At 46.7% G+C, this 13,476-nt stretch overlaps 1 protein-coding gene across 1 annotated transcript; it reads left to right on the forward strand.

Annotated features, from left to right (window-relative positions):
- The first annotated feature begins 8,224 nt into the window (after positions 1-8,224).
- On the forward strand, positions 8,225-9,121 carry LOC125439475 (proto-oncogene Mas-like). The gene has a single exon (XM_048508576.1). It carries the CDS (start codon positions 8,225-8,227, stop codon positions 9,119-9,121), a length of 897 nt encoding a protein of 298 aa, XP_048364533.1.
- The last annotated feature ends 4,355 nt before the right edge of the window (positions 9,122-13,476 follow it).

Consider the following 13,476-nt stretch of genomic DNA (forward strand, 5'->3'; position numbering starts at 1 on the left):
GGAGGGTGGGGCTGAGAGAGCTCCGAGAAGCTGTGACTAGCCCAAGGTCACCCAGCTGGCGTGTGTGGGAGTGCACAGGCTAATCTGAATTCCCCAGATAAGCCTCCACAGCTCAGGCAGCAGAGCTGGGAATCAAACTCGGTTCCTCCAGATCAGAGTAACCCTGCTCTTAGCCACTACGCCACTGCTGCTTCCTAAGGTAGCTGTACCTCTCTACCTTTTTTGTGTGTGGGTGGGTTGGGTGCTTGAGATTTTAGGTGGTGCTATTTTACCATTCCGTGATGAGATTTTGTGTGGTTTTTATTGCAACCCACCTTCAGACTGTGGTAAAGGGTGGGGAATAAACAAACGAACAAATATTTCTGTACAGGTACGACAGGAGAAGGCCGGAGAGGTGCGCATATGATAAGGGTCTAGCAGCTGGTTATATTTTACTTCCATGCAGGAGTTTTGGGCAGAAGAAGAGAACCCACCAATCCCACAAGCCGAAACGGACCATGGAGGATATGTTCAACCTTAGAACCTTGTTCCCTACCTATAACGAAACACATTTGAAAAAGTACAATTACGTCGGGGATCGAATTATCCTCTCCGTCTTCACTATTTTCTCCTGCGTTGTTGGACTGGTGGGGAATGGAGTTGTCATCTGGCTTCTTGGCTTCCAAATCAAAAGGAAACCTTTGGCCATCTTCATCCTGAACTTGGCTGTGGCCGACTTTGGATCCCTTCTATTCCTGCTTCCTTTTGATATATGTGTCAACGCACCAATGTTTAAAGGACTAGGCAGTTTTCCCCTTCATTTGGTTTTGATTATTCTCCATCAATTGATGTATAACAGTTCTCGCCTTCTCCTGACAGCCATTAGCGTGGACCAATGGGTGTCCATCCTGTTTCCAAATTGGCATCGATGCCACCAGTCACGTGTGTTATCCACCACAGTGTGTGTCTTGATGTGGGCTCTCTCGTTTGGACTCAACGGACTGCTCTTTTTTCGGGCATTTTCTACTACACCAGAATACTATGTGTTTGGTTTTGGAGCAAGTGTTTTGATTTGTCTGTTCCTTGTGACTATCTCCGCTCTCACTCTGTTCATCAAAGTCTGTTTTAAATCACAACCCTGTCAGCGTGGGAATCTTTTGAAAGTGATCTTGTTGATGCTTCCCTCGTTCCTCCTGTTAACTATTCTGTCAGAAGTCTGTAACTTAGCTGAGCCCACTATGACAGAATACTGTGTCTTATGGACCACCCTTAAGAGTAGTATAAATCCACTGATTTATTTATTGGCTGGGAGGCAGTACGGGGGCAAATTTCAGGACAGAATGAAGGCTGCCCTCCAGAGAGTTTTCAGGGAAGAGAGAGACACCAGGATGGAATTGCAACCACGCGCCTAAACAATGCTATGATTCCCTCTTTAGAACATCCACTCTGTCGCTTGAGGAACACAGTTATGCAATTTCCTTTAGACTTTTCACTTAAAGGTGTTAAAAGATATGTGGTATTAATGCCTAAACTGACAGACTTGATATTTTTGAAGGCTTTCACTCTGAGAATCAACTGGCCGTTGTGAGTTTTCTGGGCTGTGTGACTGGGGTTGGTAGTTTTTGGTCTGGAGTGACGTTTCGCCCACATCTGTGGCTGGAATCTTCAGAGGCACGTCATGGCTACACAGCCTGGAAAACCCACAACAGCCTGTCAGATGAGTCCGCCCTCCCCACTCTGCCAATAGAAGTTCGCTGGGTGACCTCAAGCCCGTCAAATACTCCCAGTCTAGCCTACCTCATAAGGTTATTGTGAAGACAACATGGAGCAGAGGAGAATTATGTAAGCAGCGTTAGGACAGCAATATGTAAAAAGCAGAGAAACAGAGTTTCTCTAAACTGCAGCAGATCCAATAGCTGAAGACAAAAATACAAACACAATTCCTTCATCATTCATTAGGGAGAAGGTCGATACAATGCGGTATAACTTGGGAGAGATGCCGCTAGGCCGCCTCCAGAGGTCTTCCAGGTGGCAAGGGAAGGCAGCACAAAATGGAAGATCGCTGGCTGCCTGTGTTAGATTTAGTTTAGAGTCATGGATCTGCCCAGTAGTGTGTGTGTGAGTGCAGTTTATAGAAACTTCCCAAGAGATAAATGTAAAAGGTAAAACTTACATTTATTCAAGCATCTCCAGTTCACAGCTTTGTTCCAGGAAAAAGGTAGATAGGAAGAAACCCTAGTCTAAAGAGATGAGCACCACATGGCAAGTGGGCACAACTAACTTGGCGCCATCTGCGTGTGTGCGGGTGAGAGGATGCTGCAGTGGGAAAGCCGCACTGTGGCAGGCTGCCATTGACCATGCGCTCAGGTCAAAGGCTAGAACAGAAGGGAAACCAGCATGGGGAAGAAAGGAAGTTAGTGGGTGGTCTACTGGCCCAGACAAGGAGGGCAAACAAGAGAGGCAACATCACAGTTAGGGCCACTATCCACTCATCATAAGCCGCGGGGTCACCTCTTTAAAGCCAGGGGGGGTCCTGGAACCACATCTCCAGTAGCTCACTGCAGCGGCTGCCAGAGATTTACCTCTCTCCCGCCTCCTGGCAGCGGCAAATTAGCTCTGCTAAAAAGAGCAACCTCGGCTGTTTCGCGTAGCGGCTGATTAGCTGTGACGCTTAGCTCACTTGTGGCCAATCAGAGGGAACAGGGAGGCGCCATCTTGTGCAAGTGGGGAATTGTCCACGTCTAAAAGATGCTTGTACGTAGTGATTAGCGGCCAGACGCGGTAGCCGACACCCATTACACTTCATTAGAAATTGAGGCGATGTGCACAACAAAGAGCGTCTCAACATTTTTTTACTTGCTCGAGCTCCGCGGTTGTCGCCCGGGTTTGCGGCGCCCATTCAAGGCTTTAGCCGGTTCCTAGCGGAGTCGCGTTTTTCTTTCGTTTTCCTGCCCGAAATATTTGCTTTCGGTTTGATCACGCAGCTGCGCGTCGCGTGAATTTTCATTTCTAAGATTATTACTGGCGCCCAGCCTTTCTGATAGCGTTAGCTGCTCCTTACTGTCTGAATAATCAAAACCAAAAGCGTTCCAGCCAATCAAAATGGAGACCCGCCCTCGGATGGCCGTGACGCACAAATTCTCCAGCCAATCGGAATGCTCTATTCCCCCTATTTCCATGGAACTTCTGCTCTTTGGTGCCCGCGCAATTTTCCTGCAACAGGAACAAATGTCTCGATGAAAGTCAGAAGCAGCGGAGAGTTTTCACTTCTTGAGATTACGCTGCGGCGTTGCGTCTTGAAGAGGTGAGTGGATAGTGACCCTTAGAGTGATATACACAGCACCCCCCAGTGTCCAGGCATGCAGAAGTCGCTTATTCCAACAGCCTGAAAGTCCTCCGGAAGGCTAAACAGAGTTATGCAACCCAAAAGGGTAACAAGAATCTGAGCCCTGCATTGGGGGGGGGGGGTGTTTCCAACATCAGCTCCACCCTCAGGAATGCCCCAGCTCACCCCAAGCTGTGCCGGTGACCAGGTTTAGCTTGGCACAGCATGGCGGGAAGCAGGGTCTTCTGGATTGGGCGCCATGGATTTCTGTTGATTTCTGCTGACACTCTTTGGGACTTCCAAATACGATTTTAATTAATTTACTCCCTTCCCCAACATCAGACCACTTGGGACTTTTTCCATAGAATTAAAATGGAAGCAAAATACATTGTTTAGGGATGACAGGTTCATTTCCACTCCTGATTGCACATCTCGAGAATTCCTTTTTAGTGTATAAGCTCTTTACAGAGCTAGAACCTCCTCCTCCTTCTGAGATGAGAGATGGCTATCTTCACAGCCACTAAGAAAGCAGTTAGATATGTTCGGTCATATGATGCTGGCAAGCAGACCAAGATCAGACGAAGGACCGGGTGCATCTCCTATCCATCTTGCACTGTTTGTTGGGAGACATCATTTTTTACTTTTGAACTTTCCGCCAAAGTCTTTCCATCACTGACCTTCTCAGCACAAGATCCCGGTACAGCTTTGTATTCTACACAACATCGAACTGTAAGTTTTAGTCCTATGTGGGGGGAAAAGGGCATTTAGGGATTGTTTTTTATGTATTTTTTTAAAAAAACCCATAAATGCTTGCTATTCCCTTTTTAAATCCATGACTTCCACTGCATGTAAATGAATTCTGCTTATTGATCGCAATTTAGAGACACGTCCTTATAAAGAACACAGAGTGTGGGAGTTCACAGGTGATCCTTCCTATTTGGGAAAGAACTATAGACTCCAAGAGTTAGGAAGCACTCAAAGAAGAGAACACATAGTGTTTCCAGGTGATGTTTCCAGGTGCTCGGGAGCAACAGCCGCAGAAGGCCATTGCTTCCACATCCTGCACGTGAGCTCCCAAAGGCACCTGGTGGGCCACTGCGAGTAGCAGAGTGCTGGACTAGATGGACTCTGGTCTGATCCAGCTGGCTTGTTCTTATGTTCTTATGTTATGGGCTCCATCTGCTGCTGCTGCTGCTGCTGCTGCTGCTGCTGCTGCTGATGATGATGATGATGATGATGATGATGATGATGATGATGATGATGATGATTATTTCAATTTATTTCCCATCTAGTACAATAGTCTCAGAGTGGGGAACCCCCGAAGCAAAAGTCATTGTGGCTAACACATGGAGTATTTTTCTGGCTTACTTTTTAATTGGCTAACTTTGAGAATTCTCGAAGGTAGGACAGAGCTGATTCCATCACAGCTGCCAAACAATGCAAATGCAAATAAGGTTGTCTTTGGAGACCCGTTAGTCAGAGGAAGAAGTTTAAGATTAGTGTAGCACTGATAGGAACACTTGGGGCAATCACATTGGCATGTTCAAGGCAGATGGTTTGTAACCTCAGTGGGGCAGGAGTTTTGAAACTACTAAACTTTTACACAAAATTATTTACTTTCCTTTAACATTAAACACTTATCAAGTATTAGCATTTATCAAGGTCTGGTTTAAGTTTAATTTCATGTCCTTCTAATTACAGTCTGATAATGCCAAGGCCATTATTTCCTGCAAGTGGGTCGCTCACGAAGACTCCAGATGCTTGGTTTACTGGATTTGACATGGGGCCTTTCCCCACTTACCTCTCCTCAAGTAGCGCGGGGTCCCCCAGCACTCCCCACTACAGGGGCGGTGACAATGCAGCTGCCCCGACGCTGCCGCTGTTGCGCCCCCTCAGCACACAGCATCCCTGGCGCTCTTATGCTTGGTATGCCTTTTGATGACCTTGGCAGCTCTATGCATTAGGGACGCTGAAGCGTAGCGCCAGAGATGGCCCAGCGCACCAAAGGTAGCCGTAGCGGCATGGCGAGGGTAATTAGTAAAGTGGGGAAACGCCCATGATGAAGGTCCCTAAAAGAACTCTCACCAATTACACACACAAACAGCCCTGAAACAATAAATTCTAACATTTACAATATAGGAAAAATAAACATCTCCCTCCCCGCTGATTCCCAACAACATTGTGGTTACCTTAAACAAAGTGTTAAGAGCTTATAACAATCTATCCAGGCCCCAGCCCAGAAACCTTGCTTCCTTCAACTTCATGAATTCTGCAGCCTTCTGATTCGTTCAGTCTCCGCCCCTTTCTGGGCCATCCCATTCTTAACATAGGGGCTACCGGTCCACGGCCGGAGATGGGAATTGAGCTTCCATGGCAAAGGAGGCCCTATGAAGTTTGAAAAGATGTTTTTCCCCCACCAGGTTTATTGGCTTTTCCAGAAGAGATGGTTCCAGCAGAATTCCCAGCCATTTGAGCAGTTTTACTACTTTGGGATACATGTCATAGCCTTTCATAGCCTTCCAACTTCATGAGTTCTGCAGCCTTCTGCTTCATTCAGTATCCACTCCTTTCTTAACAGTGCCCCTGGTCTCCTCCCCTTGTTCTCTGTTTGTTTTAATTATGTGGCCCATTTTAGTAGGGACCTTTTGGGTTTCCCCGGGGGGGGGGGTCGGTTTTAGTTCTCGGATGCTGGCTGTATTGCTGTTATTGGTTTTAATAAGGAGACAGGGCTTGTATTATATTTGTACTGGTTTTAACTTTCCCCTGTCTGTATATGTTTATTTGTACGCTGCCCTGAGCCCTCCAGGGGAGGGCGGTATAAAAATCCAATAATAAACAAACAAACAAACAAACAAACAAACAAACAAACAAACATAGAAGTTACAGGTCCAGAACTGGCAAAGTGAGCTTCCGTGGCAAAGGAGGCCGTATGAAGTTTGAAAAGATGCTGTTCCCCCACCAGGTTTATTGGCTTTTCCAAAAGAGATGGTTCCAGCAGAATTCCCAGCCACTTGAGAAGTTTTACTACTTTGGGATACATGTCATAGCCTTTCAGAATTCTCCAGTCATCACAGTTTGTCAGGTCCCCGCCGGCCACTGGTGGAGGGTGAGCAATTGCTATCTTCAAACTGGGAACTCTTAGAGATTTTGGGGGGCAGCTTGGGAAGAACAGGGATCCCAACAGGGTAGAATGTCATAGAGTCCATGAGAGTACAGAGATACTATTTCCTTTAAGCAATGCAGGTAGTGTGCCAAGTGGCCCCGTTCAAATGGGAGAGAAAAATACAGAGGGGAGCACATTTTCTTGGCTGCGGTGATTAGGGTAGAGAACTCTCTATCCAATAGTTGACCTTTTAATTTCCTACAAGCTTCTGAATAGGACAAAGGGCAAAGTGAATCCACTGACAGTCCAATAGAGGCCATTTTTTCTTCAATTATGGAAAACCAGGGGTTGGAATGGGTGTCAGAAAGCAGACGGTGGACCAGGGAATTACAGTCCGAGAGAAAATGAATTTGCAGCCAGAATCTAAAAGCCCTCAGCCAAGCGGCTGATTCCAAGGAGTTTTGACCTAACTCCAGACAAAGGGCTGCATAGGGCACGCAATTTGGGAGATACTCTTTCCTCTGGTGAAAAGCTTCAGTGGTCAATGGTGTATTTAGAGGGGAGAGTGGGGGGGGCAGGGGGTGCAGATACCTACCCAGAAATTTCCAGAGCTCATGTGCTCATCACCTCAAAGAGAACATCTGGACTTCTAGTGGCTGCCAGATCACCAGAAGACCACATGAATCATGCCCCTGGCAACTTAAATAGGACAAAAACTCAGCTCAATGCTATGATTCTGAAGGCCAAGCGGTTAGTACGAGAGAATCTATTCCATGCTCCTCTTTCAGAAATCTTGCCCATTCTGTCTTTTACCCTCCTATCTCCTCTTTCTCTCCTGAATGTTCTGGAGGTAGGCGATATGCATTACTCAAAAATATGGTGCACAAAGTGCTCTGCTTATGTATAAGGAACAGGGAAACAAATCTAGGACTGAATTTCTCATTATCTACATCAGGGGTGGGCAATTATTTTTTCCATGGGGCCGCATAAAAAACAGAAAATATTGTGGAGGGCCGGACCAAAAGGCTGAACTCAATTCTGCATAATAGGGGCTGATAAGTGACAGACAGGTGCACAGATCAACTTGGAATCAGTGGCAACAGTTCTGCATACAACACTATTTGGCACAAAGAATCACAGGCTTAACCTACCTGCACAGTTGTCCACTGTGACAATCAAGCAAGTGGGGAGACTTAAGTCCCTTGACCTACTTTTTTCATTGACTGGTGCTTTTGAAAGCCCCACAGAAGCCGGCGCCTTGCTCCCCTGCAAGGAGGGGGGGAGGCACTTTTGAAAGCCCCGCAGAAGCCGGCAGCCAAGGCAACCGGCTTCTGCGGGGCTTTTAAAGGCGCCTCGCTCCCCAGCAAGACAGGGGGGCCAGTCAGGGTCATTCGGCGGGCCGGATGTGGCCCGCGGGCCGTATAATGCCCAGGTCTGATCCACAGAGTTGTGGATCAGAGTAGCTTCAAATTGCTCCCCAAATGACAGGTAATTTTAGCACCACATGAATCTGTTTTTGTCCATTTCCCACCAATACAAGAGGAATACCAATAACAGAAGAATTGACAGTTTCACAGAAAGCATTTCAATTAAATTGTTTCCTTATACTAACCTAATTTCTAAAGGTTCGTGGAATGTTCATGCCAAAGCAGCATGAGTCATTCCATTGAAAATTTCCCACACAGATTTTCAAAATGATAAAATGGACAAGATCAACAGAGAGTTGAATTTTGGCTGCATCCTTATTTCATCTTTGCAGAAGGGATTGACTTTTGCTTCTCTTTTATTCCAGCAGGAGTGTCTACCCAGGCAGAAGCATGGCGACCAATTTCAGCCTGACAAGTCTCATTCCAACAGTAGCTGTAGAAGACAACGATGACTATGACTGGTCTAACAACACTGATCAGGAGCGGAAAATTTATGAGTATGTCGAACAAAGGATTTTCTTCATCTTTGTGGTTCTGGTCAGCGTTGTTGGATTCCTGGGGAACGGATTTGTCATTTGGCTCCTCGGCTTCCGCATGAAGAGGAATTCCTTCACCATCTACATCCTGAACTTGGCCGTGGCTGACGTGGGGGTCCTCATATCTATGGCGACGTTTTTTGCTGTCGGGCGTTCCTCCACTACGTCCATCTGTGAGGAGCTCGTCATATTCACTTACAGCACTGGCCAGTTTCTGCTGACCGTTATCAGCATCGACCGCTGCGTGTGTGTCCTCTTCCCGTTTTGGCATCAGGTCCACCGACCGGCTCACTTGTCCTCAGTAGTGTGTGCCGCCATCTGGCTCTGCTCCTTCCTGCTTAATGCAACTCACTTCTTGCTCCTCCTGACAAGAAACCTGAAAAATAACCTCATGTATTTCCAGTTTTTTGTCAATGCCCTGCTTTGCGTCCCATTCATGACCATCTCTGCTCTGACCCTGTGGGTCAAAATGTTCCTAAAACCACAACAGCGTCGGCGAGGGAAGCTTTTAATGGCCATCTTCATTACTCTCCTCTTTTTCCTCATCTTTGCTTTCCCGCTGAATGCCATTTATTTGCTCTCGACTCTGACACAAAAAACTATTCCGACCTACATGCGGTATGGTTTGTTGTGCGCCTCGCTAAACAGCAGCGTTAACCCGCTGATCTATTTCCTGGTTGGGAGGAAGAAGAAGAAACAGCACAGAGGGAGCATGAAGGCTATCCTCCAGAGACTGTTTGAAGAAGAATAAGAACATAAGAACATAAGAACAAGCCAGCTGGATCAGACCAGAGTCCATCTAGTCCAGCTCTCTGCTACTCGCAGTGGCCCACCAGGTGCCTTTGGGAGCTCACATGCAGGATGTGAAAGCAATGGCCTTCTGCGGCTGCTGCTGCTCCCGAGCACCTGGTCTGTTAAGGCATTTGCAATCTGAGATCAAGGAGGATCAAGATTGGTAGCCATAGATCGACTTCTCCTCCATAAATCTGTCCAAGCCCCTTTTAAAGCTATCCAGGTTAGTGGCCATCACCACCTCCTGTGACAGCATATTCCAAACACCAATCGCACGTTGCGTGAAGAAGTGTTCCCTTTGATTAGTCCTAATTCTTCCCCCCAGCATTTTCAATGGATGCATTTATACATTTTCAATGTATAAAGCTGTGGATGATAATTAGATGCTCCCAATTATAATATCTCAATCAGGCCCAATACTTCCAACTTTATGAATGTAATGGAGTGCCAGTAAGGTTGAAAACTCCAGTTTGGTCAATTCCTGGAGATTTTCAAGGCAGAGCTTGGGGAGAGAGGAGTCTCAGCGTCGCATAATGCCGCAGAGTTCACCTTCCAAACAGTCCTTTTCTCCAAAGGAACTTATCTCTTGCCATCAGGAGATCAGCTGTAATTCTGGGGGATCTCTAGACCCCACCAAGACTGTGGCAACCTTAAGATCCACAGCAGAGTGCAAGATGATCTTGCACATTCAATTTTTTTAAACAAATAAACCCTGGTTGGATGTGGCTTACACACATGAGGAGAACACACTGGGGGATTCAGCCAAATGGTACAATCTTGATCCTCCTTGATCTCAGATTGCAAAGGCCTTAGCAGACCAGGTGCTCAGGAGCAGCAGCAACAGCAGAAGGCCATTGCTTTCACCTCCTGCACGTGAGCTCCCAAAGGCACCTGGTGGGCCACTGCGAGTAGAAGAGCACTGGACTAGATAGACTCTGGTCTGATCCAGCAGGCTAGTTCTTATGTTCTTACAGTGGTGAAGAGTGGTGGACTCTAATCTGAAAAACTGGATATGATTCCCCACTCCTTCCCATGAATGAGGCGCTTTTATCTGGAGAACCAGGTTTGATTCTGCACTCCTACACACGAAGCCTGTTGGGTGACCTTGGGCTAGTCGTGGTTCTCTCAGAACTCTCCCAGCCACACAGCCTCTCAAGTTGCTTATTGTGGGCAGGGAAAGATTAGGTGATTGTAAGAAGAAGAAGAGTTTGGATTTATATCCCCCGTTTCTCTTCTGCAGGAGACTCAAAGGGGCTTGCAATCTCCTTGCCCTTCCCCCCTCACAACAAACGCCCTGTGAGGTAGGTGGGGCTGAGAGAGCTCCGAGAAGCTGTGACTAGCCCAAGGTCACCCAGCTGGCGTGTGTGGGAGGGCACAGGCTAATCTGAATTCCCCAGATAAGCCTCCACAGCTCAGGCGGCAGAGCGGAGAATCAAACCCGGTTCCTCCAGATTAGATACATGAGCTCTTCACCTCCTACGCCACTGCTGCTCCTGCGTAAGTCGCTTTGAGACTCCTTAAAGGTTGATTAAAGTGGGGTATAAATCCAAACTTTTCTCTCCTTCATCCTCCCCTCCCATTGAGCAAAGTTTGGAGTCTTCCTCTGACTTCAGTGACGCTCCTCGTGGAGGAAGAGCGACTTAAGCTAGACAAAGTTTTAGGTGAGTCGCCATGTTGGTTTGAGGTATGAGAGTAAGATAAGAGTCTGATAGCACCTTATGGACCAACAATATTTCACTATATGCATTTTTGAGAGCCAAACGCTGTTCTTCAGATACTAATCTAATGGAAAAAGCTTTGATTCTCAAAGGCCAATACCATCAACATTTTGTTGGCCTTTCCAGTGTGACTGAACTCAAACCTTGCTCCTAAGGTGGACAAAGTCTCCTCAGGCTGTAGGAATGATGCTGAAGGATGATTGGATCCACCCCATGATGTGGAATTACCACAGTTGAAAAGAGAATTCAAACAAAAGGCATTTTTACCTTTCAATGTACCATAAACCACAGATGGGTAGTTTTCCCCGTTTGTTTTCCATCTTATTTTGAAATGTTTGATTTTCTACTTGGATTCCAGAATATGACATGTAGCTTGCTGCAGTTTTTCCAAAATATCATCTGTCCATTTACACTTTTCCCTTTCATGCTACTCATACTCTTCGGCTTATTGATCAAATGCTCCTTCAAATAAACATGAGTGGATACCTCATATTATTTCCTCAATGTGTAAGAATTTGTGTGGAGTCATTTACTCCTATACAGTGGTAAAATTGTTCATACAGTTGTACAACAAGGAGAGCCAGCGTGGTGTTGTGGTTAGGAGTGGAGGACTGTCATCTGGGCAACCGGGTATGATTCCCCATTCCTCCACATGAAGTCTACTGGGTGACCTTGGGCCAATCATTTATTTATTTATTTAATTTGTTTAATTTAATATACCGCCCTATCCCTGAAGGGCTCAGGGCAGTGAACAGCATAAAATATCATACATAAAATCATCGCAAAATTAATTACCATAAATACAATTAAAACAACAGTTAATACCTAACACAGCGTCCCACGAAACCTTTGCTTAAACCCTCCCCAGAAATATATATATATGATGGGTCCTGATAGAATAAGGGACCCATATGGGGCAAAAAGGAGGGCCAGGGCCAGGGGGCAGGGGGCACCCTCAGCGGATGGTCTCACCAAAGGCCCAGTGGAACAACTCGGTCTTACAGGCCCTGCGGAACTCTCCAAGGTCCCGCAGGGCCTGGACAGCTGGAGGGAGAGTGTTCCACCAGGCCGGCGCCAGAGCCGTAAAGGCCCTGGCCCGAGTAGAGGCCAACCGCGTCATTGAGGGGCCAGGGACTTCCAGTAAGTTGGCCTCTGCCGAGCGCAGAGGTCGAGTCGGGACATATGGGGTAATGCAGTCCCGAAGGTATGAGGGTCCCAGGCCGCGTAAGGCCTTAAAGGTCAACACCCACACCTTGAAGTTGATCTGGTATTCCACTGAGGGCCAGTACAGCTGGGGCAACACAGGGGAGATATGATCTCTAATCGAACCACCTGGAAGTAGTCATGCTGTTGCATGCTGGACCAATTTCAATTTCTGGATCAGTCGCAGGGGAAGGCCCGCATAGAGCGAGTTGCAATAGTCCAATCTGGAGTTGACTGTGGCATGGATCACAGTGGCCAGGTCAGCCTGGGAGAGGTAAGGAGCCAGCCGCCGAGCTTGACGAAGATGGGAAAAAGCTACCCGGGTTAGAGGTTAATTACAGATACCATAGACCACCAAAAAGTGGGTTCTAGTTGAAATGAATCCTGAACTCTCCCTAGAATCTAAAATGACTAAACTGAGGCTATCATATGTAGGTCACATTCTGAAAAGCCTCACTAGAAAAGACAATAATGCTAGGAAAAGTTGAAGGCAGCAGGAAAAGGAGTAGATGCAAAAGGGTAGACCCCATCTCCTATTAGTTCCTGTTGGAAACAATGGGGGATGTGGGCATCCCCTTTGGGGGTCCATAACTTTGGACCCCCTGAACCAAACATCACCAAACCCGAGTGGTATCATCAGGAGAGTCTCCGGAAGATTCCCTAAAATGTAGGTGATTTAAAAATGTGCCCTCTGCAGGCCAAAACCAAAAAACTCCAAAAGCATTTAAAAATCAGACGGACCTGAATTATTCAGGATACCTGAATATATTCAGCGATACTGAATATGATATGCGTCTTAATCGAATAAAGCACCACCATGGCCTGCACGCAGCGCGCCATTGCGGGCTGGGAGGGACCCCCAGGCGAAAGCCACATCATTGTTTTTACAAGGGCAATGACCCAGCTTCAGAGCTCAGCCCATGCATGTGCGGGAGCCGAGCTCTGGAAGAACGCAGTCCCGGCAGAAGCCTTCCCTCCCCCAGCAGACACCTCCATCCTCGGTGTTTGTTTTTCCATTCATTTAATTCCATTTATTAAATTTATACCCCACCCTCCCCCGAAGGGCTCAGGGTGGCTTAACAACAGACAAATCAAACAGCAAACGGCATCAATCATAACATATCAAAAGTAAGCAGAATGTCAAACATAACAGCAAAATAGCAATAATATCTTAACAACAAGAAGCAGTAATACTATTATTATTATTATTATACACATAACAACACAGCACAAGTGTCTGGAATTCATCTCTGAATATCGAGTCCTTCCCAAGGACCTAGGATATTAGAGGTATTTGCGTAGAATGTGTGCAGTTCCTAGAAGTGCTGCTTTCTGCAGCAGGTGGGCTGATGTTCTGTCCAAGTTTAGGCTTTCCAGATGTTTTTCAAGATTT

This window comes from Sphaerodactylus townsendi, linkage group LG09 (assembly GCF_021028975.2).
Source record: "Sphaerodactylus townsendi isolate TG3544 linkage group LG09, MPM_Stown_v2.3, whole genome shotgun sequence".
NCBI lineage: Eukaryota > Metazoa > Chordata > Lepidosauria > Squamata > Sphaerodactylidae > Sphaerodactylus > Sphaerodactylus townsendi.

What these genes read in the sequence shown, in the direction of transcription:
- LOC125439475 (XM_048508576.1), top strand. Translation starts at nt 8,225, where the DNA reads ATGGCGACCAATTTCAGCCTGACAAGTCTCATTCCAACAGTAGCTGTA.